The 27295-nt window shown below is 35.1% G+C and overlaps 1 protein-coding gene across 1 annotated transcript in view; it reads left to right on the top strand.

The window, feature by feature from the left end:
* The window catches only part of KIF14 (kinesin family member 14), a 53613-nt gene extending 27778 nt beyond the window's left edge, over window positions 1–25835 (top strand). The window contains exons 19-29 of the mRNA XM_008569580.1: window positions 5226–5319; window positions 5853–5982; window positions 8707–8807; window positions 13308–13402; window positions 16002–16226; window positions 16415–16599; window positions 18607–18765; window positions 19556–19678; window positions 22233–22307; window positions 23360–23498; window positions 23876–25835. Coding sequence (XP_008567802.1) covers window positions 5226–5319; window positions 5853–5982; window positions 8707–8807; window positions 13308–13402; window positions 16002–16226; window positions 16415–16599; window positions 18607–18765; window positions 19556–19678; window positions 22233–22307; window positions 23360–23498; window positions 23876–24255 — 1706 coding nt within the window. The 3' untranslated portion in view covers window positions 24256–25835. The remainder of the gene's footprint in view (window positions 1–5225; window positions 5320–5852; window positions 5983–8706; window positions 8808–13307; window positions 13403–16001; window positions 16227–16414; window positions 16600–18606; window positions 18766–19555; window positions 19679–22232; window positions 22308–23359; window positions 23499–23875) is intronic.
* Window positions 25836–27295: the final 1460 nt, after the last annotated feature.

Here is a 27295-nt window from a genome sequence, read left to right as displayed (position 1 = left end):
ATTTTCTTTATCCATTTGTGTGTTGATGGACACTTGAGTTGTTTCCATATCTTGGCTGTTATGAATAATGCTGCAGCAAACATGGGAGTGCAGGTATCTCTTTGACATACTGATTTCATTTCCTTTGAGTATATATCCAGAGGTGGGATTGCTGGATCATATGATAGTTCTCTTTTTAATTTTTTGAGGAACCTTCATACTGTTTTCCAAAATGGCTGTACCAGTTTACATTCCCACAAACAGTGAACAAGTGTTTCTTTTTCTCCACCTCCCTGCCAACACTTTTTCTCTCTTGTCTTTTTGATAATAGCCATTCTAACAGGTATGAGATGATAGCTCATTGTGGTTTGCATTTCTCTGATGATAAGCTATGTGGAGTGCCTTTTCTATACCTGTTGGCCATTTGTATTTCTTCTTTTGAGAAATGTCCGTTCAGGTTGTTTTCCCATTTTTTAAAGCAGGTTATTTATTTTCCTGCTATTGAGTTGAGTTCCTTATATATTTTGGATATTAATCCCTTACTAGTTGTACGGTTTGCACATATTTTCTTCTATTCTGTAGATTGTCTCTTCACTCTGTTGATTGTTTCCTTTGGTGTGCAGAAGACTTTTAGTTTGAACCCATCCCATTTGCCTATTTTTGCTTCTGTTGCCTGTCCTTTTGAGGTCATATCCAAAAAAATCATTGTCCAGACCAATGTCAGGAAGCTTTTTCTTTTTGTTTTCTTTTAGTAATTTCACACTCTTAGGTCTTATATTTATGTCTTTAATCTATTTCGAGTTTATTTTTTTACATTGTGTTGGAAAAAACAAAACACGAAGTGTGTTTTTCCTCTGCTCTCACAGCACAACAAGCAACACAGAAGACAGACCTCTGTGACCAAAGGTGTGGGGATTTTTCCCCACTGGCCAGCAAGCCAGCAGTTCTCTAGTGGATACCAGCTGGGTGCCCTCCAATTCAATTCTGATACTATCTAGTTGGAGATAGCATCAGATCCCACAGGTTGAGGGCTCAGCCTTCAAGACTGCTCCGTACTTCATGTGCCAGTCACATGTGCCTCTAGAACCTCTGACCAACCAGCTATAAGTTGAGGTTCTCACAGCCCCCACGTTGGGTTCAACTAGTTTGCTAGAGTGGCTCACAGAACTCAGGGAAACACTTCCTTATGTTTACTGTTTTATTACAAAGGATATTTTAAAAGATACAAAGAAACAGCCAGATGAAGAGATACATAAGGCAATGTCTGGAACGGTTCCGAGCTCAGGAGCTTCTATTCCCATAGAATTAGAGTGCACCACCCTCCTAGCATGCAGATGAGTTCAGCTGCCCAGATGTTCCCTGAACCCTATGGTCTTGGATTTTTATGGAAATTTCATTACATAAGCATGATTGAAGCATGAACAGCAATGTGGAAATGTAACTGAACAAAAAGGGTATGATCTAACACTAGCAGACTGGGTGGGGAAACCCAGCAAGGCCTTGCAGATTCTTCTCAGCCTCTCTTTGCAGCATTCCTTCCTCCGGGGTATGGGGCAAGACCCCTCCTGAAATGGGCGTCTGATGACCTACAATCTGATAAGGTAAGTCAGAGAATTTCCTGTCTTGGGGATAAGAGGGAGCAGGTGAAGAGAGGGCAGGAGTAGATCAGAGAGTAGCATGAGCCAGAAAGCATGGATGAAAACCTGTATATAAATAAAATATCACAGTGGGAGATAAGTGTCCTATTTCATTCTGTGTGTGGTTATCCAGTTTTCCCAACACCATTTGAAGAGACTATTCTTTCCCCATTGTGTGGTGTGTTCTTGGCTTCTCTGCCAAAGGTCAGTTTACCGTAAATGTGTAGATTTATTTCTGGACTCTATTCTATTCTATTGGTTTATGTGTCTGCTTTTATGCCAATATCATGCTGTTTCGATTATGATAGCTTTGTAGTATATTTTGAAATAAGATAGTTTGATTCCTCCAGTTTCATTCTTATTGCTCAAGATTGCTTTGGCTATTTGATGTCTTTTGTGTTTCCATAGGAATTTTAGGATTGTTTTTCTATATTGGTGAAAAATGCCATTGGAATTTGGATAGGGATTGCATTGAATCTATAGATTGCTTTGGGTAGTATGGATGTTTTAACAATATTAATTCTTCCAATTCATGGACACAGGATATCTTTGTTTATTTCTGTCTTCAATTTCTTTCATGGATGTTTTGTAGTTTTCAGTATACAAATCTTTTACCTCCTTGGTTAAATTTATTTCTAATTATATTATTGTTTTTGATACTATCATAAATGGGATTGTTTTCTTAATTTCTTTTTCAGATAGTTCATTGTTAGTTTATGGAAACAAAACTGCCTCTTTTTTTTTTAAACAGAGCAAGTTCCTATTTCATCTTGTTGCTTCAAAAGTCCATTTAATAGGTTGTCCTTAGAGGATGTATCAGATATTAAACTGATAAGAACATTCAATCTTAGCCAAAAGACCAGCAAGCAGTGACTTTTGTATGTTTATTTATTTTGCTTATTTTAAAAATTAAATTAAATTAAAAAAATTTTTAATTTTATTTTTATATTTTGGCAGCTGGCCAATTCAGGGATTGAACCCTGGACCTTAATGTTATCAGCCCCAGGCTTTAGCCAACTGAGATAACCAGCCAGCTCCTATATATTGATTTTATATCCTGCAACTTTACTGAATTTGTTTATTAGTTCTAACAGATTTTTGGTTGAATCTTTAAGGTTTTTTATATATAAAATCATGTCATCTGTGAATGGTTTTGCTTCTTCCTTTCCAATTTGGATGCCTTTGTTTCTTTTTCTTGCCCAGTTGCTTTTGCTAGGTCTTCCAGTATTATGTTGAATAGAAGTGGCAAGAATGGGCATTCTTGTCTTGTCCTTGATCTTAGAGGAAAAGCTTTCACCTTTTTACCATTGAAGATGCCAGCTGTGGGCTTGTATATACGGTCTTTATTATGTTGAGGTATACCTTCTATACCTAATTTGTTGAGAATCTTTATCATAAAAGGATGTATTTTGTCAAATGCTTTTTCTGCACTTATTGAGATTATATGATTTTTATCCTTACTCTGTTGATGTGGTGTATCACATTTATTGATTTGCATTTGTTGAACCATCCTCACATCTTAGGGATAAATCCCGCTTGATCATAATGTATGATCCTTTTCATGTGCTGATGAATTTGGTTTGCTAGTATATTTTTGAGGATATTTGTATTTACATTCATAAGGGATATGGGCTTATAAAATAACAAATATATAAAAAGAGTTTGAAAAGGATTAACATTAATTCTTCAAATGTTTGATAGAATTCATCAGTGAAACCATCAGGTCCTGGGAGGCTTTTGATTGCACTTTTTTTCCTGGTACATTTCTATATAGAACATAGCATGTTTTATTTTTATTTATTTATTTTTTTTCCTTTTTGTCTTTTTTCGTGACTGGTAACGGGATCGCAACCCTCGGTGTCGCACCCGCACCACGCTCAACCAGTGAGTGGACCGGTCTCTATATGGGATCCGAACCCTCGGCGGGAGCGCCGCCACGCTCCCAAGCGCCGCACTCTACTGAGTGCACCACCGGGCCGGCCCGAACATAGCATGTTTTAATGTTAATTTTTTTTTCATTATGGAAAATGTTAAACTATAAAAGTAGAGAGACTACTATAAGAAACCCATATGTATTTATTCAGCTTCAACAATTCTCAACACATGTTCAGTCTTGTCACAGCTATACTCAATCTTCCTGCTTTCCTTGACTATTTTGAAGCAAACTCCAGATGACATGATATCATTTGAGATGTACATACTTCACTGTGTATCTCTAAATTAGATAAGGACTCTCTTTTTCTTTCCTTTTTCTGTCACTCTTTTAAACATAATCATGATATTATCATCACACCTAAAAATATTAATAATAATTTCTTACACCCATCATGTATCTAGTCTATATTCAAATTTCCTGGATTGTTTCATATTTTTTTACATTTGGTTTGTTTGAATCATGATGCATACATGATCCACACATTGTATTTGGCAGATATGCCAATTACAATTTAATCTGTAAATTCACTCTTCTCTCTCTCTTTCCCCTTGCAATTACTTTGTTGAAGGAATCAGGTTATTTGTCCTCTAGAGTTTCCCAGATTCTGGGTTTTGCTGATTGTTTCTCTGTGGTGTTGCTTAACAGGTTCCTCTGTGCCAATATATCCTATAAAGTAGTAATTAGATCTACAGGCCTATCAGATTCAGGTTCAATTTTTTAGCAAGAATACTTGGTAGTTACGTTGTATACTTTCTATAACTTCTATTTTTAAATAATTTAAAAAATACTAATACTCTTTATATCTGTTCCAAGATATAAATAAATACACTGTATTAATACATCTTTTTATTCCTCTCAGGGCCTAGAACAATGTTTTACAATAAATACTTGATTTTTTTTTATCCATATGAATAATGAGTTTTATCCTTATGAAAAAGGATTTTTAGTGGAATACTGGTTATAAGTTTGAACAATATAGAAAATTTTTATGATAAAAATCTTAAATTTAAATTAGGAAAATGAAATAGTGGACTAAGTTGTTTTCCTTTTTTATTTTTATGTCCTGATAAACAGACACACACACACATATATACTTTAAAATTTTCAGGCAAATAAAAAAGGGATGTAGTTCTATATAAGTGGCTGTAGTATATATATTACCTGATACTTTAAAGAAATTAGAAATTAGGGGAAAAAAAAGAGATTGGTAAAAAGGAGATTAGAAAAAAATCTTTACAGAAAAGCGTTGTTTTTGGTGTTTCCTTTCGTATAGTTCCTTTTTTTGTTTTGTTTTTGCTGGCTGGCCAGCACAGGCATCCAAACACTTGACTTTGGTGTTATCAGCACCACCCTCTAACCAAGTGAGCTAAACAGCCAGCTATTTATTTATATTTATTTTTTGTTTTATTTATTTTTTTAATAATTCCTTATCCTCTCTATATCAACTTCAATTTTCTTCCATTCCTCCACAGGCTAAAGACCTCATTTTACATGAAGAATATTTTATTTCACCACTGAGGGTTGAAGAAAAATTTCTCGAACATCACCCTTCTTCTGCAGTAGAGAATTAACACCATTAAAATCGATAATTTTTTTCAGGAATTGATCTGCCTAGTGATAGATGTTAGTGCTCATATATGTATTTTGAATCTTCTTTGTGTGTTTTGTATTAGTTCAGCCAAATTGGAGCTCCATGAAACTCTCAATGATGATTCAGGAAGCCAATGCCATCAGCAACAAATTTAAAAAATGTTATGTTTTTGGCAGGTAAATAATTAATTATCCTGATTATAAGGTAATTCTTTGTTTTAAACTAGTTGACATTCATATGTTTGTTTGTTTGTTTGTTTTTTAATCTCTCTACAGTCTATTCTACAGTGCCTTCTTAGGAATAATTGGTATCAGAATCCCAGTGACACTTTCAGACTCCCCTTTCAGAGCTTGCTCTGGAGCAAAAGAGGTTTCAACAATTGACACACTAGTGTATTTATAAACAGGATAATTTTAAATGTTTAGGAGTTTACTGATTTTCTTTTGAGTTGAAAATTTGTTTATAAGTTCTCCACTTTTTTAAAGGAAATATACCTTATTCAAATTTTTTTGATTTAAAAAATTTTATATAAGACATTATTATATAGTATATACTAGACATGATTATTACTATAATAAAGATGCTTAACTTTGGAAAGATTTAATTAGTGCACTGAATTTTTATGGAAGTTATTCTACTCCAGAAAACTCTTAGTATTAATGAGTGTGTATGTTTTAGGATAAGCATTTTTCTTTTGTTTTTCTTTCAGACACGATGTTTCCGATAAAGGTGGTTCTGACACTTCCATTCGGGTTCGTAATCTGCAACTAGGGATATCAACTTTCTGGAGTCTGGAAAAGTTTGAATCTAAACTTGCAGCAATGAAAGAACTTTACGAGGTTTGGAATATTATTAAAATCTCTATAAACTTTTTAAAATAAAGAAATATAAAAGTGACATTCAGTCAAGAAAATTTGGAAAAGAAAAGGCATTCCATCAACTATCCAAATCAACCAGTATTAGCAATTGATATATATTGACTTTGCTTTTACATATAAATGAGGTTTTATTGGTTTATTTTAATATAGTTACATGTGTAATAGAGAAACTTAATGCTGCAATCTATTCAATTATAATTATATATTTTTATTTTATTTTATTTTTGGCAGCTGGCTGGTATGGGGATTCAAACCCTTGACCTTGGTGTTATAACAATAATTATATATTTTAAAAGTTTTACATTTAAGCTTAAATGAAGAAGAAATCTGATAGCCATAAAGCAATTTGCAACATTTGCAATTATCTTCCTATGTCTAATAATGTGCATTTTTACATATTTACATTTACATTTCTTTCTTGCTGTGCTTTGGGTGTTCTTAATTGTTTGATGCCTTTAATAGTCACAACTAAAAATATCTCTGTACCTTTTAGTTTTAGTATCTTATTTTCATGTCTTCTATTTTCCAAAATGATACCAAAAATGTGAACTTTTTATTGTACTTTTATGCTCACTGAAAAATTGCTTGCCAGAAGTATTGCCATTTACCGGTGTTACCAGTTTGCTTCAATTTATATCTTAACAACTAGTGAATCTGAGGATTTGACCCTTTGTATCTTTATGGGTAAAGTATATGTATTTATGCCCTTTGAATTTTTTAAGTTAATGTGGGTAATGAACCAATATATTTATAAAAGCTTTTTTTACGTATTTTGATAATAAGGCTTTATCTTATATTTATCATGTACATTTTTCCCTGATTGTATCATCTTTTTCTTGGTTTCAATTTGTTATACAGATATTTTTTAATTTGGTATATTTGAATCTATTAATCCAGAGATCTTACTGAAATATCGTCCAGTCCTCTGCATTTTCTTTTAATTTTTAAAACTGTTTACATCTTTGAATCACATAAAATTTATTTTGGTGTTTTGTGAGAGGTATGAATTTAAAGTTAATTTTTCTGTATATTATTATCTAATTATTCCTAAGATTATACCTAAAATAGTTGTAACATCTATTAAATTGTTGCATTGCTACTATTTGTCTAATATTTCACCTTTAAATAACCTGACTTTATATGGAATTATATTCAGCATTATTTAGATAATAACAGTAATGAAGATAATATATATAAAAACTCAGAGGATGCTGCCAAATTATAGCCTTAATGCTTGAATTGTTTAATGGATAAATGGAAATAAATTATTTACCTCAATCTAGAAAATGATAAAACGGGAAAGCAAATGAAGAAATCATTATAAGATAAAAACAATAATTAATGAATCAGAAATTAACAAACCTAAGCCCTGGTTTTTTAACAGATAAACATGTGATTTTAGGAATGAGAAATGGCATTTAAATAAAGATAAGGAAAATATTTAAAAATTATATTCTCTGTAAAACATTATGCTTACAAATTTGACAGTCTTCTAGGAAGAACAGACTAGAAAAAGATAAATTATAAAAATTGACTTCATAGATGAATAATCATGCAATAATTTGAATTTTGTCAACAAATTAGCCTCAAGGAAAAAAATGGAGGAAAAAAAGGTGCTGATATGTCAGTTTTATGGGTAAGCTCTTTTATGCCTCCAAAGTAGAGGTAAATCCTATTCTGTTTAAACTATTTTAGAAGATAGCAAAAAATAGAAAATATCAGAGTTCATCTTATGATACTAGAATAACTCTAATTAAAAACAAAACAAAAATACAAAAACTGAAAAGATAACTCAGAAGAGAATTACAAATCAATCTTAATATGAACACAGCTATAAAAATTTTGAATGGAATGTAGTAAATCAGACCCCAAACTACTTTTAAAGAATACTTATACCATGATCAAGTAGGGTTTATTCCAGGAATGCAAAGTATATTCATAGTAGAGAATTCAAAAAGAGTGAAAGGAATCATACTAAAACACTGACAGTATTTATCTGTAAATGATGGGTTTGCGAGTGGTTTTCTTCTTTTTCTTTGTGTTTGTTTATATGTACTAATAATTTCCAAATTTTCTACAATGAGTATTAACGGCTTGTGAATTTAGAAAAACAAAAACAGTACTGAGGTCATTTAATCATTCCTGCCTTAACTTCTATGTTAAAACCTAGTTTGTGAGTTACCTTCACTGTTAAATTCCTACTTTCAACTGTTTGTTGCAATTTGCTACTTATTTTTTATATAATTATACTCTCTCTGAATCAAGCTCTATTTAGTATTTTTCTAGAATTTTAATTGGTTTTGCTTTGTATTTAAATTATAATTAAGATTATTATCATGGTCAACATATTTAAGCAGGAAGTCATTGCATCTTAACATTGTCAGATTATTCTTTTATTTCTGTCCTGAGGATTTTATTGTTTTTGTTTTCACTGTATCTTCTAAATCCCATGTGTATTATTTCTGAATTATTTAATTATTTCTATTGCTTTCATTAGTAGATATCTTTTAATATAATCACTTTTATTATGGGATGGATTTTTAATTTTATCATGAATGTGATTTTTTTTTTAGACTTGTTAGATAACTTGTAATTCAAATGTTACAAAGTATTTAAACTTTTTCTTGGTTGCTAAACATTTTTTCACCCATAATTAATGAAAACTATATATTTTATTTTTCTTAGAGTAATGGTAGTAACAGGGGTGAAGATGTCTTTTGTGATCCTGAAGATGAATGGGAGCCTGACATTACAAATGCACCAGTTTCTTCATTGTCTAGAAGGAGGTAAAGACGTTTTTGTTATAGGTTTTCTTATTCTGTATATGTGTGTGTGTGTTTATTTTTGTATATATATCATTTCCTTATTTTAAAAGAACTGTCTAATGTCATGATGGATATGCCTGTAAAAGGAACCCAAAAATACTCATATAAGACAAATAATATTAGTGATCAAATTACGGCACTTGGGGCATTAGATGTTTTATGTCAGTTAGAAGAGGAACAAAAATGTTCAGTATTTCATCATATAAGTCTTACGAGCAATTTAGAATAGCATAAATCTAATTTCCTATAAACATGAACAGTATTTATTACTTTTAAATTACCCTTTCTCAAGAACTTGGCATATTCTATGATAGTTTATTGTAAGTTATAGAACTTTAAATGCAGTCAGGTTAGTATGAGCACCACAAAAGAGTAAATCATGGTGATAGAGAACTTCTATATATGACTAATGTTGCTTACTAACTAAAAACATAAAAGACCGCCACAGTGAATAGGTGCTTTTCAAGGAAAAACTAGTTCTGCTTAGACCTCAGACACTGAGATTATAGAGAGGCAAAATGGTATCGTGGAAACACCTTGGTCTTGGAAACAATTTAGTCCCTTAGTTTGGTTTTTAAACAAATATTTCTGTGATGACTGCCATGTCTTAAGGAAATGAAGATGAATTAAAAATACTTTCTGCCCACAATGACTAGGAATTGAGATAAGTAGAGGCAGGAGCAGTTGATAGAGACCTGAGCTAAGGCCAGGCAGAAGGACTGGAAAGGAGAGTCAGCTTTTATACCTATTCAAGACGCAGATTCAGTGGGACTTGGTGACTGGTTGTGGGCTGGAAGGCTATGAAGAACTCAGGGAGACTCCGGGTTTGAGATTGAGTGACTGACTAGAGGAAAATGGTGCTTCTGAGGTGGCGGGTAGGATGAGTTTACGTTTGCACATGATGAGGTTCCTAGGAGACGTGTAGGTGTACATTCAAGTCTACAACTTTGAAAGAGGGATTTGGGAATTTTCAAAATGAATCAATAGCATTCATCCACCAACAGAAGCATCATTATTGTGAAGAACGTTTATTGAATGCTTGCTACGCATGATCTCATTTAGTACTTACTACAAACCTATGAAGTAGGCACTGTCATTACTATCATTTTACAGTTGAAGAGACTGAGGATTTAAATAGGTTAAGTAATTTGTCCAAAACCACAGAGCTGATAAGAGGAACAGTTGGTAATCAAATCCAAGTTTAGGTGACTCCAGGGCTCCTGATTTTTTTTTAACAGCTATGCCATCGCCTCCCTATTACATGTGAAACAACAGCATCTTTCTGTTTAGATTGTTTTTTTTTTTTTTAAACTTTATTCCCTTCAGCCACAGGTCAGAATCCATTTAGTTTCCAAACCTCTTAAGGCCTCTCATTGTTTTTGACCATTCTTATTCTAAGTTCATTTGTAATTTTCTTCTAAGATATAGAACTACTTTATAGTGCCCTTTTCCCTATTATTTCTGCTTTATTTGCTATGTGCTAACTGCTAAACTACAGTAAGAAATGGCTAAGACATAACAAGCATTATCTTAAAAGAAATACAAAGCATATTTCTCCTTGAGTGTAGGAAATATATCTGAATCCCCTACAATGTAGTATAGTAGAAAAGGTCACAGGCTCTGATGTTAAGAGTCCTGGGTTCTAATCTTTGCTCAGCGTAGTCATGGGCAAGTGACATATCTCGAGGCTTCAGTTTTCTCACCTTTAAATTGGAGGTGGTATTATATGTCTATATGGCGGAGATTTATCATTAAGATTAAAGTGAGGTCGTCTATGGAGAGCAGCTGCTGCTCCTGCTGCTTCTGTAACCAGTATGGTCTACAACGTGGGACTGATGACGATCGTGATGCAGAGTTGTTATGACGATTAGAGATAATGTATGAAAAGCTCCTACGCCAGTGGATGGCTAGTCAATAAACGGCAGCTCTGATTATTATTGAGTGCTTTCTATATGTTGAATAAGATTAAATCTTAGAATACAGAGAAGATATAATTTCTGGTTCAATACCTATAAACAGATAGTGATATCCTTAGATGATTTGTCCTGAGGGCTCTGGATAGAGTTGTGCCCTGGCACTAAAGTGAGCTAAAGAAGGCCCTTGGGTGGAATTGAGTGGATAGGGCTTGGGGTACTTAAGCCAACCTAGAGAATATAACCCTCCCCGAAATTTAAACCAGGCAAACAAACTCATCAGAGAATGATTTATGAATACCTTTGGATTTTAGGATTACTTATTATTATTATTATTTTTATAACAAGCAAATATAAACTTTGTTTAACAGAGTTGTGGATCACAATATGAGCATTAATAATTAATGAGCATTAAAATTTAAGCCTATTGAATATTGGTGATTTACATCTTATTTCCTGCAGACTTTTAGGTTAATAATTAGAGAAGTTTAAGATGTTATAAAAAATCAAAACCTCAATATTTTCTAAGATTTTGAAACTGGGTGTTTTCATTTGGTAGAGATATTTTTGAGAACTTCTGTAATTTAAAAGTATCATATTTTTTAAAAAATGAATTGCCCTTAGTCTGAGACCTTGTGTATGAAGTTTCAGCCTTGTAAGAATGTTTATGACAGAATTGCAAACTCTGAGAATGCCTGTAGGTAATGGAAACACTGACAGATTCTTAATTATAGAAGTGGTACCGAGCAATGATATGCTACAGTTGTCCTGCAATAAAATAGACTGGTTTGGCTGCCTGTAAATTTTGATAGGTACTGTTGACAGTTATAAGTAAAATTTTCTCTAAGGTTAAGTAAAAACTCTTTGAAAGGAATGTGACAAGCATTTTCTTTATTTGGGTTTAAGCATTGTTTAACTATGACAGTGTTGCAAGAATAACAGTTTTCCTAGTTTAAACTTACTGTAATAATGTCCCTTTTCCTTTCACCCCTAAGTAGGAAAATTATAATATTTGTGAATTGATATTTCCTTTCCCTTTTATCAGTCACATGTCTGTGTTTTTCTTGTAGGAATTCACAGGGAGAAATTTATATATGAAACATTTAGGCTACTTCTGATAGAATGCTTTTATTTAACAGTTTTTCAACAAATAGTGTTTTTCTTTGAGTGGCCAACGGTAGTAGAGAGTTCAGTTAGGAAAAAGACTTCAAAGGATCCACTAGGTTTAAATCCAGGTCACTGCTTGAGTAGTTTCATTGACATAATGAGCTGGAGTTGGAGTTTAGAAAATTGATAGGTGAATGCAGTATGGAAGTAGCTTGCTTTTTCCAGTAGCAGAAAGAGTAGACTCCTTTTTCAAGAAGCAGTTAAAAAGAAAAGACTAACAGCTAGACGGCCGATCACACTCAAGGGAGCTATTTGAGCATTTTTATAGGTTGAGGGAAAAGAGGCAGCAAAAGAGCGATTGGAGATAGAATCATTTCCTCCATTTGTGCTACTGTATTATGCTTTCACACCATGTAGCAAAAATTTACTTAGATGCTTACGTACGTAGATCGCTTCCCTATTTAAAATCCTTCTCTGGATAATTCACTCAGGATAAAATCAGTTGGCATATGAGGTCAACCTCAAGCTGGCTTCTGCACACCTCCCAGCCTCATCCCTTGCCTCTCTCTCTCACTGTAGACTTACGTCCTTCTGAACATGTTCTTTGCGTGTGTGATACTTTTGTTGATCACCAGGTCTTCCTACATCCTGGTGTCTATGTCTGAGACAGTATTTCCTGCTTCCCAGGCCTTTTCCTATTTGGCTAATAACTCCTGTTTATCCTTTGGGGTCACTGCTCCAGGAGTACCTCCCCAGTCCTTGGTCCAGGTCAAGTTCTTTTCCAGGCTCTACCGCAGCGCTCTATGCTCTCACAATCTCATCACTTTATTGTAATTATTTGCCTAATTTCTCTCTTTTGCTCTGGACTTTAAGCTCCGTGAGCCCAGAGACCATATTTGCTATGTTTCACCGCAGTATCCAGAGCCTGTAAATGGAAGTGCCCAGTATGTATTTATTCTGTTTTATGAACTGTATGCTTAGAACGGTGCCTATAACTAGTAAAATTCTTTCTCAGTGAACCAGATGAATTTAGCCCTTGATGAAAATTTTTCCATGGAAAGCACACACATGCATGTCCGTTTTCTTTAGAGTCTTTTAAAATAAATATTCTTGGGCCGGCCCGGTGGCGCACTGCTACAGTGCGCCGCTTGGGAGGCGGTGGCGCTCCCGCTGAGGGTTCGGATCCCACATACAGACCGGTTCCCGCTCACTGGCTGAGCGAGGGGCGGGCGCAGCACCGAGGGTTGCAATCCCGTTGCCGGTCCCGGTCCGGTACGGGCGCGACACTGAGGGTTGCAGTCCGTTGCCGGTCACGAAAAAAGACAAAAAGGAAAAAAATAAAAAAATTAAAAATAAATAAATAAATAAATATTCTTAATAACATTTCACGTGGTGTACAACTTCTAATCTTAACCTCCTTTATCTTCTCATCTTTTTTCAGGAGCAGAAGTTTGATGAAGAATCGAAGAATTTCTGGTTGTTTACATGACATACCAGTCCACCCAGTTCAGAATTTGCATTCTTCACATTCATCAGGTATTTTTTCCATCAAAATTTCTGTATAGTGAAAAGCACCAAGTCCTGGCTCCACCATGACCTTGTTTTGTATTCTTGTATAAATAATTTTATCTCCTGGAAGCTTTCATTTCCTCTGTAAAATGAGGCAGGTGGATTGGACAGCCCCTTCCACTTCTAAAATTCTGTGCTCTGTGATTTATTACAAAGCCTTTTAGTAGAGTGGCTAATTCAAATGTGAAAGAAATATATATGTTAAGAAATGTGTAAGAATATTATTTCTTTATAAGTGAAAAAGGAAAAATGTAGCAGATTATGTATTATATACTTTAATTTGTAAGAGGTGGAGAAAAAAGAAGATGTATACATAGATGCTTGTAAATGAATAAAATCTTGGGAGAACCACATTATAACCCAAAAGTGCTGGTTGTCCATGGGAGCATGGGGGATGGGGACAGGTCAGGAAGGAAAGCTTCCTTTCCACTGCATACCCTTTGGTTCCTTCTGAATTTTGTATAATAATCCATGTATCATCTATTCCAAAATTACTTTTTAAAAAAATCTAAAAGAAAAAGTTACAGGAATTATTCTTCTGGATAATTACTTTGTACTAATATTTATTATAGTGTTAATTTATCTACAGAAGGGGAGAATACACTATAAATTTGTATGTGTAACTGCCTGTAATAACTAAAATTTGAAAACTACTACCCACTAACCCTGGACTACTACATAGCAGTAAAAAAGAAGGAATGACTGATCCACACAACAACCTGGATAAATCCCCAAAACATAAGTACATACTGTATCATGCCATTTATATGAAGTTCAAGAAAAGGTAAAACTAATCTATGGTGACAGAAGCCAGAGTAGTTCAGAATGGAGTAGGGGTTACCTCTGTTGGGAGGTATTAACTGGGAAGAGGAAATGTGTTGGGATGGGGTAGTGCAAAGGTTGTATATATTAATCTGAGTGTGGGTTACACAGGCATATATGTATGTAAAAATAACAAGCTGTGCACTTAGGATATGTGTACTTGACAGTATATAAATTATACCTTGTAAACAAAAGTTTTAAAATTACTATGTAATGTAATATAATAGTCTATTTGATAAAGGTCCTAATGGACTATGAGTAGTAATAAGAGGAATTATGTCTCATCTTGACTTTAAAGAAATTAGTTAGGTTTTTAAAATTATAAAATTATCTCTTAGGAAGATAATTATGATCCTACTACTTATTTAATCTAAGGTATATAAAAATATGCTGCAAGCCTTTTATTTGCCAGCAACATAAATAGATAAGCTGTGGTAGCAACTTATTTATTCAGTATTACTTGAGAGTAAGCTGTTTTACAAAAGTAATTTTGAGAGGAACTCAGAGATATGGGAGGTCTTTGCTTATTTGCAGGTTCAGAGAAACTGTGCATTTTGAAGGAACTTGTCTGGGCAGCTGTGAGGTGGTGGAAGGAGGCCAGGCTTTGAGGGAACAGGGAGAACAGGGTTTGTACCCAGCCAGGGTCGAACATCGTCCAGCTTTGGGAAGTTGAGCAAGTGTCTTAACTTCTCAACTTTAAGGGCCATATTTTTAAAATAGATTTTTGCAGATCTTTCTAAAATTTTGATGTTTGATTTTAGAATGCATTAATACAATTATCTTCTTAAACAGAGACTAGGAGACTATATAGCTAACTATTCTTGATGACTGTAATATAGTCATCATCATCAACATAATGAAATTGATTCGTTACTACACTGTAGCTTTGTGTCTTGTAGCTTTTCTATTTTTTTTTTTTTTTTTTTCCTACCCAAATAAAACTCTCGTCTTTGTTCTAGACTCTTAATATTCCCCATCCTATGCCTTTAGTCTACCTTCCTTTTAGTTTGCTGCTTCTGATCACCTATAGACTGGACCAGAAAACTAATCTTGTATATTAAATAAGAATCATTGTACTCAAATGTTAGCACTCTAGGACAAAGGTATTTCCAGAGGCTCTGAATGAGCTCTTTCAAGCTTTTCCATTAATTTGTGGTTTGGACAGTGCTTAGAAAATTATATATAATTTCTGAAAGTCTGTGTCCCAGAGAGGTGCTATATTAACTGTAGATAAGCAGTCATCTGTAGCCTATGTTGATTGTAGCATATCTTGAGAAGAACTGTTATAAAGTAGAGGTACCTCATGAGATATTCCTTTTAATATAGTTTTTGTTGCCTACTTTTCCAGTTTATGAATTAATCAAATTTCTAATTTTATCTTATGTAACTTTCATTATCTTCACCAATTTACATTTCCTTAGGTATTAGGGAAAATTAATCCCTACCACCGAGTAAATAAAGGAAATTAAACCAATGGTTATGTGGGATATTTGGATACTCTGTTATCTGTATTGCAGTTGAGGAGCTACTAAACCTATGGACTGATGATGTTGAGAGGTTAATTGATCCTGGCATGGAATTGTGTTTTCACTTTGGCATATAGAAATAAAGATGTATTGAAATAAGTATAGCCTACTTTGAATTTATTGACCAGTTATTCTATACTATGCTTGCATTAATGCATTTGTTTGAAAGGTTTGTGCCTGAAAACTAGGCTTAATATGGATATTTCCTGTTGTTGCAGGCTTAATGGGGAAATCAAGCACCATTTACTCAAATTCAGCAGAATCATTTCTTCCTGGAATTTGCAAAGAATTGATTGGTTTATCATTAGATTTTCTTGGACAGAGTTATGATGAAGAAGAAAGTATAGCAGATAGCCTGATGAATAATTTTCTTAAAATTTATAATGGTCTATTAGCCATTTCCAAAGCTCATGAAGAACAAGATGAAGAAAGTCAAGATAACCGTAAGCAGTCTCACCGCTTTTAACACACGTGAATGATTATATACTACACGTTGTACTTTGTTTTGAGTGATTATTTGGCACATCTGGCATGCATCTTTGACTATGTTAAAATGTTTTAATGATGATTATATATGAGTTCTTTTATTTGGAGATTATTTCTTCCAGTAATTTTCCTTCTTCTTTCAAAGTGTTCTCTTCTGATCGAGCAACCCAGTCACTTACTATCCAGATTGCATGTGCTTTTGAGCAGCTTGTGGTGCTAATCAAACACTGGCTGAGTGATTTTTTACCTTGTTCCAACGTAGCAAGACTTGAAGATGAATTGAGACAAGAAGTTAAAAAACTGGGAGGCTACTTACAGTTATTTTTGCAGGTAAATTGATTTGCTTGTTATCATTTGAAGAATTCATTTGTTCAGTATATACTGACTTTCTGCTCTCTGCATCTTCCCCAAAATCAGATCTGTAGGATTTTCAGAAGTGCTTTCTGTCTTGAAGTCCTGAGATTGTGCATGTCTATAAGTGATTTATTGAACCAAGACTTACATGGCTTTCTATGTACTAGTGGTTCTAAGTGACTTAGAAGTATTAACTCGTTTAATCTTATTACAACCCCAGAAGTGGGTACTGTTGTTATCACCATTTTATAGATGAGGAGATAGAGGCACAGGGAAGAGAAGTAGCCTTTCAAATGCTACATAACTAGTAAGTGATTGAGTTGGACTTGAACCCAGACAGTCTTGGGCCCAGAGTTTATTCTCTACCATCATACTGTGCTGGCCCTCAGTAAGGGCTATTGGCAAGAGAGGCAAAGTCTTGTTCTGGTTATAGATTAGGTTTGAGCTCTTGCTGAATTAGTCACAGGCTTACTGACATAGAGGCAAGGACAGTAATTTTTTTGTGTGACCGGTTAAGGGGATCGCAACCCTTGGCTTGGTGTCGCCCGCACCGCGCTCAGCCAGTGAGCGCACCAGCCATCCCTATATAGGATCCGAATCCGCGGCCTCGGCGCTCCCAGTGCCGCACTCTCCTGAGTGAGCCACGGGGTCAGCCCAAGGACATTAATTTTGTTTTCCCACTTACCTTGTACCAGGTAAGATTAGGTTTGGCTGTGAAGAAGTAAGATAAAAGCTTGAGAAGGAAGCTAGCTGAAGGGTGGCTTAGAAACGAGAGTGAGGTAGAGTTAGTTGGCTCTCAGATTCTAGAGGCAGTACAAGAATAGTAGGGAAACACACACACCCACCCACACACTCACCCAAAACCCTATTATTGGCATTTGAAAATCTAATGTTTGAACCCGTGCGAAATTAGTTGTATGTCCTTGGGAAAACTGCTTAACTTTTTGAGTCTCCCATTTTCTCACTGGGAAAATAAAAATAGCAGTGCCTACCTGGCAGGGTTGCTGTGAGGATCAGATGAATTAATGTTATAAGAAAGCATCAGAGGAACCAGTACGTAGTTTCTCTCCTTTACATTTTCTGAGAGGAACACTTTGAACTTAGCTTCCGGGTTCCACCCTGTAGCCCCATAGGAAATGTTTTAGGTAAGGAGTCAAGGATGCAGACACCAGGTGACTTGGAGGGGAAGTTAGGTAGAGCTCAGGAGAGACTTGTGTTAAGCTGGCAAAACTGAATTTAGTGACTACACTTTCTGCTTGAATATGGTTTGACAGTCCTTACCTTGTGGGCAGAAAGCAGGCCAGGAGGAGTATTCTGAAGAGTCACTGCAGTGGGCAAATAACAGAAAGAAGAAAAGCTCGAGAGAGGCTTCCCTGTTCTTTTTGGATATGTGCACACCGAGGGCTGGCCAATTAGCTCAGTTGGTTAGAGTGCGGTGTAACAACACCAAGGTCAAGGGTTCAGATCCCCATACCTAAAGCCAGCTACCAAAAACCAGCCAACCAAGCAAACAGAAAACACACAAAGACATGTGTACACCAAACGCATGTGAGAAGACTTCTGTTCTAAAGGGTTTCTGTGCCCCCCGCCTCCAGTTCCCCTTCTCCCCCGAGAAAAGAAAATATCTTGATTAAACATCTGTCAGATGGCTATCCAGACAGGAAAAATTCAAAGGCAAAAGAGACACTTTTTTGTTCCTTTCCTTTCACTTACCACTTCTATCTTATAGCTAGTTAAGTTCTTACTGTACTTGCCTTATGACTCCTATTACTGTGTAAGGTCTTTGAGGATGGAGACTATGTCTTCTTCATTTTATCACCTTTAGTAGCTATAGGTCTGCATGTTTTCTGGTTCTGACTGAGACATTTATGAAGTGTAGTCCCTGTATCAATGAATACAGAATTTATTTCAGGTTATTTTATACCTCCTCCCCCCACCCCCAGTTTCATGTATTTGATACACTGGTCCATTTTTATCTTACAGGGATGCTGTTCAGATATTTTGTCAATGGTAAAAGAAGCTCAAAAGAAAGTGATCCAGATTGTACAACAAGCTGTAAAGTATGTGGGACAATTAGCAGTTCTGAAAGGGAGCAAGCTACATTTTCTGGAAAACAGTAACAATAAGGCTGTCAGTGTCCAGGTAATTTAGCAACATTAGTTTTGAAAGACTTCATCTGAGGGAACATTAGAGACTTCTGGTAATGGTATCACTAAACATTACAGGTTCTTTTTATTTTTCAAAATAGCTCATACTTTTAGTAGTTTGGCAATAAGATTTAAAACTATCTCAATCTGGGCCGGCCCAGTGGCGCACTGGAGAGTGCACCACTTGGGAGCGCGGTGGCACTCCCGCCGAGGGTTCGGATCCCATGTGGAGACCGGTTCCCGCTCACTGGCTGAGCGTGGTGTGGGCGCGACACCGAGGGTTGCGATCCTGTTACCGGTCAGTAAAAAAAGACAAAAAAAAGGGAAAAAAAACAAAAAACTATCTCAATCTAAGTTGGTTAAATGTCCTGGATGATTTTGCAAATCTTACTTTACCTTTTGGATCCTTGGTTTGATGTGAGGGTTTTCTCAGCCAATTCATACATGAGAAACTGTAATTCTCAACATTTTTTATTTGCTTGCTTTAATTATTTATACTATTGAAAACATAGTATTATATTAGAATGTTACTGTGGTCTAGCAACATATCTTGCCTAAGATGATAAACATTCTTTATAACATGTTATAAGTGGAATACTAAATTACAGATTTGCTAATTTTATCTCCTTACAGACTGTTAGTTTTTAATCAGTTTTAGTTGAACTTAATAAACTTGGAATGTATTACAGTTCTAAAATGAGCGGAAAATATAACTCAACTACTTGATAATTTAAAAAATATATAAAAGCTGAATTTACCAGTTAATGCTTAAAAACTTTTTCTAGGAGGAATTCATGAATGCTGTTTGTGATGGTGTAGGCTTAGGAATGAAGGTTCTATTAGATTCTGGACTGGAAAAAGTAGAAGAACTTCAGCATGAACTCTTAAGGCAGTGTATACAAAATGAGGTAAGACGAACAAAAGAATGTTCTATGTAGAACCAGAGAATGTATAAGTTTGATTTTCTAAAGATAGTTTAATGCAATGAATTAGGTTTTTATAAATTTATATATTTTAATGTGTTGAATTATTTTTTGTTGAAGAGGTTGATGATACCATGATCTCATGGTGATATTTTCCCAAGTTATTCTCGAGTTACCACATCCCCTATTGTTATTCATATTTTGCTAGGTCCTGTCACAGCTATTTCCAATGAGAATTTAGTCTGTAGATGAACTCCTAAGTGGAGAGTGGAGTGTGGTAGTGACATCTAGTGTTCACTTTCTGCTTGTCTTTTTCTTCCTTATCTTTGTTTAGGTCTCTACTCTCCCATGTAAGAATGGAAACTAACATTTATTGATCTAATATCTTGGACTAAATATTTTTTCAGGGACATACACATAGATTATTTCATATCAAGATATAGAGCCAATGACTTCCAAAAATATGCTTCCTCCCCTCTTCTAGCTAACTAATATGAAAGCAGGAAACCCATGCTGTCTTAAAGGTAGTATATGAGGAAAGGTCTCGATTTTGATATTGAAGACCCATGTTTGCAACCTGGCTCTATCACTTTTCACTTATCAGTTAGCGAGTCACTTAGCACTCTGATCCTGCTTCTTCACCTATCACGTGTAATAATACCCATGTTACAGGCTGTAAACTATTTATTCACTGAATAATTTCCTGCGACAGTTGCTGGCCTAGGTGCTTTACCTATGATAGTGTGAACCTCACAACTTTTCAAGGAAGGAATTACTGTTATTGCTGAGAGTTTCAGTGAGTTGGAATACCTTGCCCAGTCACCCAACTATGTAAAGTCCTGAGCCAGGATTTCATATTCTGCCAGACTCCAAAACTCACCATGCTACATAAATGAATTTTGTAAATCATTGTCAATGCATTAATTTTCTTTATTGAGAGTTACTATTAGTGAAGTGGGGATTAGGAAGATACAAGTTCAAATCTTAAGGGACTAGATTTCACAGACTTGTCTGTTCTAGAATCTTTTTGTAACAACTTGTTAAAACCATCTCTATTCGTTCCATTTCTCTTGCTGGAGTCAGGTGTCTGGGATGGACATTCTTGGGGACATTTAGTTTCCTGAGATCTTACCTATTAGGATGTCTTCTCGTTTACATACATATTTGTTGATCTATTAAAGTAGATCATGTGGAGGACTGTTAGCTTGTACTCCTCTGGGTGGTGGTTTCCAGGAAGGCATGGAGTGAGCTAAAAATTTTTTTTAGGAAAACCTTTCCATGTAACCTTGAACAACTTACCTGAGCCTTGGTTGTTTCATTTTAAAGGTGGAGAAGATCACACTTAGTTCATGAAATTGTTGTGAGGATTATATGAGATTAAAAAACAATGTATATGAAAATGCTAAAAATAATGCCCAGCAACAGCATCATTTATCACTAAAACAGTTTATCTATCACTATTTGCTAAGCGGAATTTCCACTGGCAATTAGTGCAAAAGGGCATAGAATAGTTAATGAAAAATGGTGGTTAAATAATGTATTTGACTGTGCTTAGTAAGCTGTTAAAGTAGAAGTTAGTGGATGTTAGCTTTGGTACTGTTTTGAGGAAATTAACAGCATAAGGGTCAGGCCCATGTTGTATACAATTTTTATTATCTGCATCTTCCTGCAGACCTCTACCTTCCTTCCTTTCATTTTCTTTCCACAGTATGTCAATGCTGTACTTTGTTATTCATGGTAGAGTTTTAGCATATCATATTCTTATAAATTAAAACTCGTAAGATCCTGCAGAAAAAAATAAAATATTGAAAGAAATATAAATTAGGCTCAAACATAAGGCACTGGAGTTACAATTTTAAAGCTAGATTCAGGGGGAAAAATAATTTGGATGCTTTTTTTTTTTTCTTACCACATAGAGCTAATCTGAGTCAGACCTAAGGATCAAGATCTCTGTGTATAAAGCCAGTTAAATGTTTAAACAGAATCCCCTGGCAGAAATTACATAAGAAAGCACCTTAGGGGGCAGCACAGAGCAGTATAAAAGCAAAGCCTTGGAATTTAGACTGGGCCTCCCACTCTGGTTCTGAGTGTTAGGAGTTAGGGCCCAGGATCAGTTTCCTTATTTGTAAAATGAAGACAATTCCATATGCAGCATAAGGTGGTAATTGAGAATCAAATAATACAGATGTTTGTAAAGTTCTCAGAGCATATTTGCTTGATGTATTAGTTACCTCACCCTCTTCCAAGGGAAGTTTTGGAAATTTCAGATCTATAAATATTTCAATATAAGAAAAATTCTATTATTATCAGAAGGTGTCCATATTTAATGTAGAAATCAATGTGAGATTTATTTTGAAAGAAATCCCACTTATATGATTTAGGTACTCTCGAGCTATTTAATTACAATCCCAGAAACAGAACTCCAGTCTTCTGGCTTCTAGACTAGAACTTTTTCCCTATCTGAATCCGTACAGTTCTAGGATTTTTATACTTCTAAATAATTATTTGTATAATGATATATTTTTAACATTCTCTATAGGTTACTAAACAGATGAAAGCTAACGCCATGGGATTGATCAGATCTCTTGAAAACATCTTTACTGAATGGAAAACAGTAAGAGAAGCTTTAAATTGTTTTTAGTTAATTTTGTTTGGTGTATTTTATCATTTCACTTGGTTCAAGTGTGGATGTTTTTATTTAAGTTTTTCTCCTCAGCTAGAGTCAACTCTTTTGTGCAAGTTTAATTGAAGCATGTACAACAGCTCTCTAGTAACCTCCTCTTGGATGTCATAACTTACTAGTTTTAGTAATGGAAAAGGGATTATATAGAAATTGATTAAAATTAATATATGTGGGGCCGGCCCGGTGGTGCACTGCTACAGTGCGCCGCTTGGGAGTGTGGTGGCGCTCCCGCCGAGGGTTCGGATCCCACATACAGACCGGTTCCCGCTCACTGGCTGAGCGAGGTGCGGGCGCAACACCGAGGGTTGCGATCCTGTTGCCAGTCCTGGTCCGGTACGGGCGCGACACTGAGGGTTGTGATCCATTGCCAGACACGAAAAAAGACAAAAAGGAAAAAAAAAAATTAATATATGTGTTTCTTACTGCTACCGGTTTAGTAACGCAGCTTTTGCTCGAATAGTCATTTTAGGCTAAAAAATTGTGTTTAATAATCAGTGTGCTCATAGATTTTAAAATATAGATGAATTAGACAAATTATTTTATTTCTGTGTCACAGGTAAATAGAAAAAGATAGAACAAGTATATAATCAAATGTGTTGGAAAGGAGAATAATTCCTGTGGCTTTAACATTTTAATTAACTAAAATAAATGGGAGATGTTATAAAGTTGAACTCTTAAAAATTAAATAAATTTCTCTTTTATGGTATTGGATAGTAAATGGTACTGTTGTTTTATTCCATTCTTATGTTACAGGATAATAGAGCTTTGATTTAAAATCAATTGAAAATTCTTATTTCTTTTAAAAAACATTAATTGTTAATATTGTATTTTGGTCTTGCTTATAGAAATGGAATTCAGCACTGGTGAGAAAATTAAACTCTGTTTCTTAAAGATAACATTCTGGCAATTTAAATCATATTGTCTAAGCCTTACTGCCATATACCTGTTACATATTTTTAAAAATATTGACTTTATTTTCACAGAAAAGTTTCAGAACTCAAGTACAAGAAGAAAATTCTGGATATCAAGATTCCAAGAAGATGATTAACCTTGCCCCAGAATTCTTGAAGTTAAAACATTGCTTCGAGAAAACTATTCAAATTATTATTTCTGCACTGAGAGGTATATACTCCAAATGGAATTTGTAACAGAATTCTATAACTTAAGGAATCTCAGATATCTTTCCTTTTCATTTCTAGCTTAAGGCATTAGCCTAAAGCCTACCAAATGCTATTTCATTGATATTAGTTACCAGTAAGAACTTGTGTAATTGATTCATACTTAATGTGGCTATAAGTACTTCTGCCTAGATAATTAGATCCTGAAAAACGAGGTGCTTATCTAGTAGATAAGCACTTTAGCTGAATAATCTTAAGTAGTTTGGAATTGTCTTGATAGGGTCACTTTGACTTAAAAGATATCTAGAGTCATATAATAGTAATAAATACCTGATAAAGACTGAGAAGGTTAATTAGTTTTTCCCTCTTCCTCTCGCCTAGGATGCCACAGTGATATAAGTCTTCTCAAGAACTGCGTTGAAAGTATTTGCAACTTGGCCAGTGATTTTCAGAATGAATGCGTGACCTCTACGTCCGTTGACAGCTGTGAGAATGGCATACCCCAAGTTCGCCACAGGGAACTGGAATCTCTAGCTAAGTCACTCCTCTTATGTTTTGCACCTGAAGAAAGACCCAGTTTGTTGAAACCGTGGGAAACTTGTAATCAAGATACCAGAGAAGAACAACCACCAGAAGCTAAATCAGGCAGAACTGACTGCAGTCGGAATGAAGGTGTACCAGAGCGTGTCTGTGCACACAATGGCTCGTCCCCAGCAGTGAGCTCGGAGGGATGCAAACCCAGTAGGATTCAGTGGGTGTGAATACCAATGTGTCGGCACTTTATGACCACTCACGAATGAAGAAGAACAGTTGGGAGGCAATTTTCTTTATGCAGGAAAGATAAGAAGAAATCGGTATAAATAATTCAAAGATGTCCATGTCTGTTGATGGCCTTACATTGGGTAAGAATTGTGGGATCCTGGTTTCAAAATGCCTGAATGTGTACTCAGAAATTTCTGAGCAGGTAATTTTAAACAAGATGTCTAAACATTGGGACATTGAGACAATAGAATGAAATTGGGAATTCAGGACCAAGTGAATGGTCATGTCTCTCCTTTCTCATTGCCTTGAATTTTAAACATTTACCTTCAGGACTGATATGCTACCTGCAGTTGGTTTACTGCTCCGTTTGTAAACGGTTATTCTCTCATGAGCGGAAACCTGAATCATCAGTTACTTTTGTGCCTGTGTCTTCTCACCCCTGCCAATAGCTAAGACAGGTTTATGGTGAAGTTGCCGATACAAGTTTACATAAGGCAGCTTGACTTGCATTGTTAGATCTAAAGCTCTCTTCTCAAAGGGTTCACTGGTTGCCGTTGTGAATAGTATGTTCAAGGGTATAGTTTCCTGTCTCTTTCTAAATTATAAGTAGCTACCTAAATATAGTATAATTACATATTAATAAGACGCTTGCTGGCATACTAGTTTACTGTGTTATCTACATTGCCGGTGGAGGCTGTATGAATGTAATTTAAAACCAATTAAATGTTCCCAGAATCATACTCAGCTGTTGGTGGGGTTGGGAGATCAGAGGCTGGACTTTTCTTGATAATGCTTATTTTGTTAAAGGTGTAATGACAGCATTTGTATGTGATTTGATGAAGATTGAAGATCTTTATTATTTTTCACAGCTTTAAAAAGGCTTTATCTACAGTCAAGTAATAAAGATAATATTCTACTTGTGGGATCTTACATTAAGGAAATAGTTTGACATTTTTGACCTCATCAATATGTGTAGTTTGAAAAGATACTTAGCAGCTCTGCTTGGGGGATATTGAATAGTTCTTGAAGAATAATTCTTTTAAATAACCTGATACATTCATTTTTCACTTGTAGGTAGCACTTATACGTTTGGCATAACTAGTTGAAATTGGCTGTTAGTACTGAGTAAATCTGATGATTTCCTTGTTGGAGACAGATTGTAAATAAATAATGGTCATTGTAGTCAGAACATTATTGTTAAACCATGTGTTGTATTTTCAGGTCCTTAAAAATGGTGCAATGTAGCAAATTTTATTTTTTTCTTTTATTTTTAGCACATGTGCTTGTATTATTTCTGAAGTTCAGTATGTATTTTTATTAGTCAATGCTCTGGCAAGTAGCGCTTTTGCTATCAAGTTTGATAAGGTGTAGATATACATATAAGGATTTTTTCTGAAGGTCGTACTTCTTTGAAGAACTTCCTAAAGTATCAGTATTGTGGTTTTCATCTTAATGTTCAGTATTTAATCTTTAGTCTCTGCTTTCTAAACTCATGACTTCATTGGTCAGAAGCTTTTTAATATCTTTGTAAAATTTTGTGTATATATATTTATACTGAATAAATTGTTATACTGTATTTGAATGAATGGTGAAAAATATATTTGCTATTAGAATCATGTGCATTGATAAGAAATGTTAAAAAGAAAATACCTTTGATAAATCTTGTCAGCTTCAGTATTGTCTCTTGGTCTAAGCTTTTTTATTTTATTGATTCTCTTTATTTACTTTACTCCTGACTCAGAATTGCTGTAATATGAGGGTACTTCAAAAAGTTCATGGAAAAAATAGAATTAAAAGATAATACAAATCTTTCCATGAACTTTTTGAATTATCTTCTGCCTTGACAATAACTATCCTAGTATTGCAAATCAGATAAATAATTAAACAAATATTAATATTTTGACAACTACTTAGTTTTTTTAAAACATCAATTGGTCTGTCTCTCTTTAGTTGGTTATGACTGGAATAGATTTATCCCCATGTGCTACAGTGGAAAAAACATGAGCTTTGGAGTTTGACATATTTTTTCACACATTTAGAATGTGAATCCCAGCCTGCCTCTCCTGCGTCTTCCCTCCACACAGCTCCCACTGTGAAACTACCTGACCTTAGACAAGTTACTGTCTTCATGCCCATTTCCTCATCTGCAGAAAGAAAATACACACTTCATGGACTATTTACCTATGTGCATTAAATAAGAAAAATGCAGGAATAACTCCTGGCAAGTAATATACTGTCAGTAAATGTTAATCTCTGTCCTTTCCATTACTAGCTACAAAACCCTTATTAGGTACACAAAATCACACTTTGTACAGGCATATGCCATATATAACATTCTGTCAGTGTATAAAGTTGTATTGTAATCCTTTCAACATGGCATTTTTGAAAATATATTTGCCATCATTTTGTTCCACAATAATAAGCTGATAGTAAAGATAACTAAACAACATCTTACTGCCCTTACTTAGTGTGATGTGAGTGTATCCTCCATGGGATTCATCGAAATTTTTAGCAAAAAAGTGTTTTGTCTGGTTAGCTAACTAGTACACTCAAATTTGCAGAGCTAATTATGTGCCAATAAGCATTTTGAGGTTTGCCTAAATATGGAAAGTAAGAATTCAGTTATTCCCTCAAGAAGAGGGAATAATCTCTGGACCTTATGATTCTCCTCGGTCTTTCTGCAGCATTACATGCTTTCACTATACCCCTCTTCTGCTCCGGAGCTCTCCCTGGCTTCCATTCACTGAGCACTGCTCTGGCCCCTGCCTGCTCTGCCCCCTCCTGTCTCTGTCGTGCTTTCTCTTGCAGTCCCCAGGCTCGGGGCTTGCTCTCTCACTGTTCTTTACCCACACTCCTCCCCCAGGAGTGCAAGCTCTTTCCTGTCTGGGGATTGCACTGTCTCAGCCCGAGGACAGGCTTACACATTCCAGTTCTTATCTTTATCTGCCTCATCAAGCACCTTTTTCTTCCCCAATCTTCTTCCCCTCCTGATGGCTCTTTATCGCCATCTCATGGTTTCAGACTCTCCATCACTCCACC

The sequence above is a fragment of the Galeopterus variegatus genome, unplaced genomic scaffold (genome assembly GCF_000696425.1).
Source record: "Galeopterus variegatus unplaced genomic scaffold, G_variegatus-3.0.2 Scaffold513, whole genome shotgun sequence".
Taxonomy (NCBI): Eukaryota; Metazoa; Chordata; class Mammalia; order Dermoptera; family Cynocephalidae; genus Galeopterus; species Galeopterus variegatus.
Note: the sequence above shows the minus strand (reverse complement) of the source record. Positions and strands in the feature narration are given on the sequence as shown.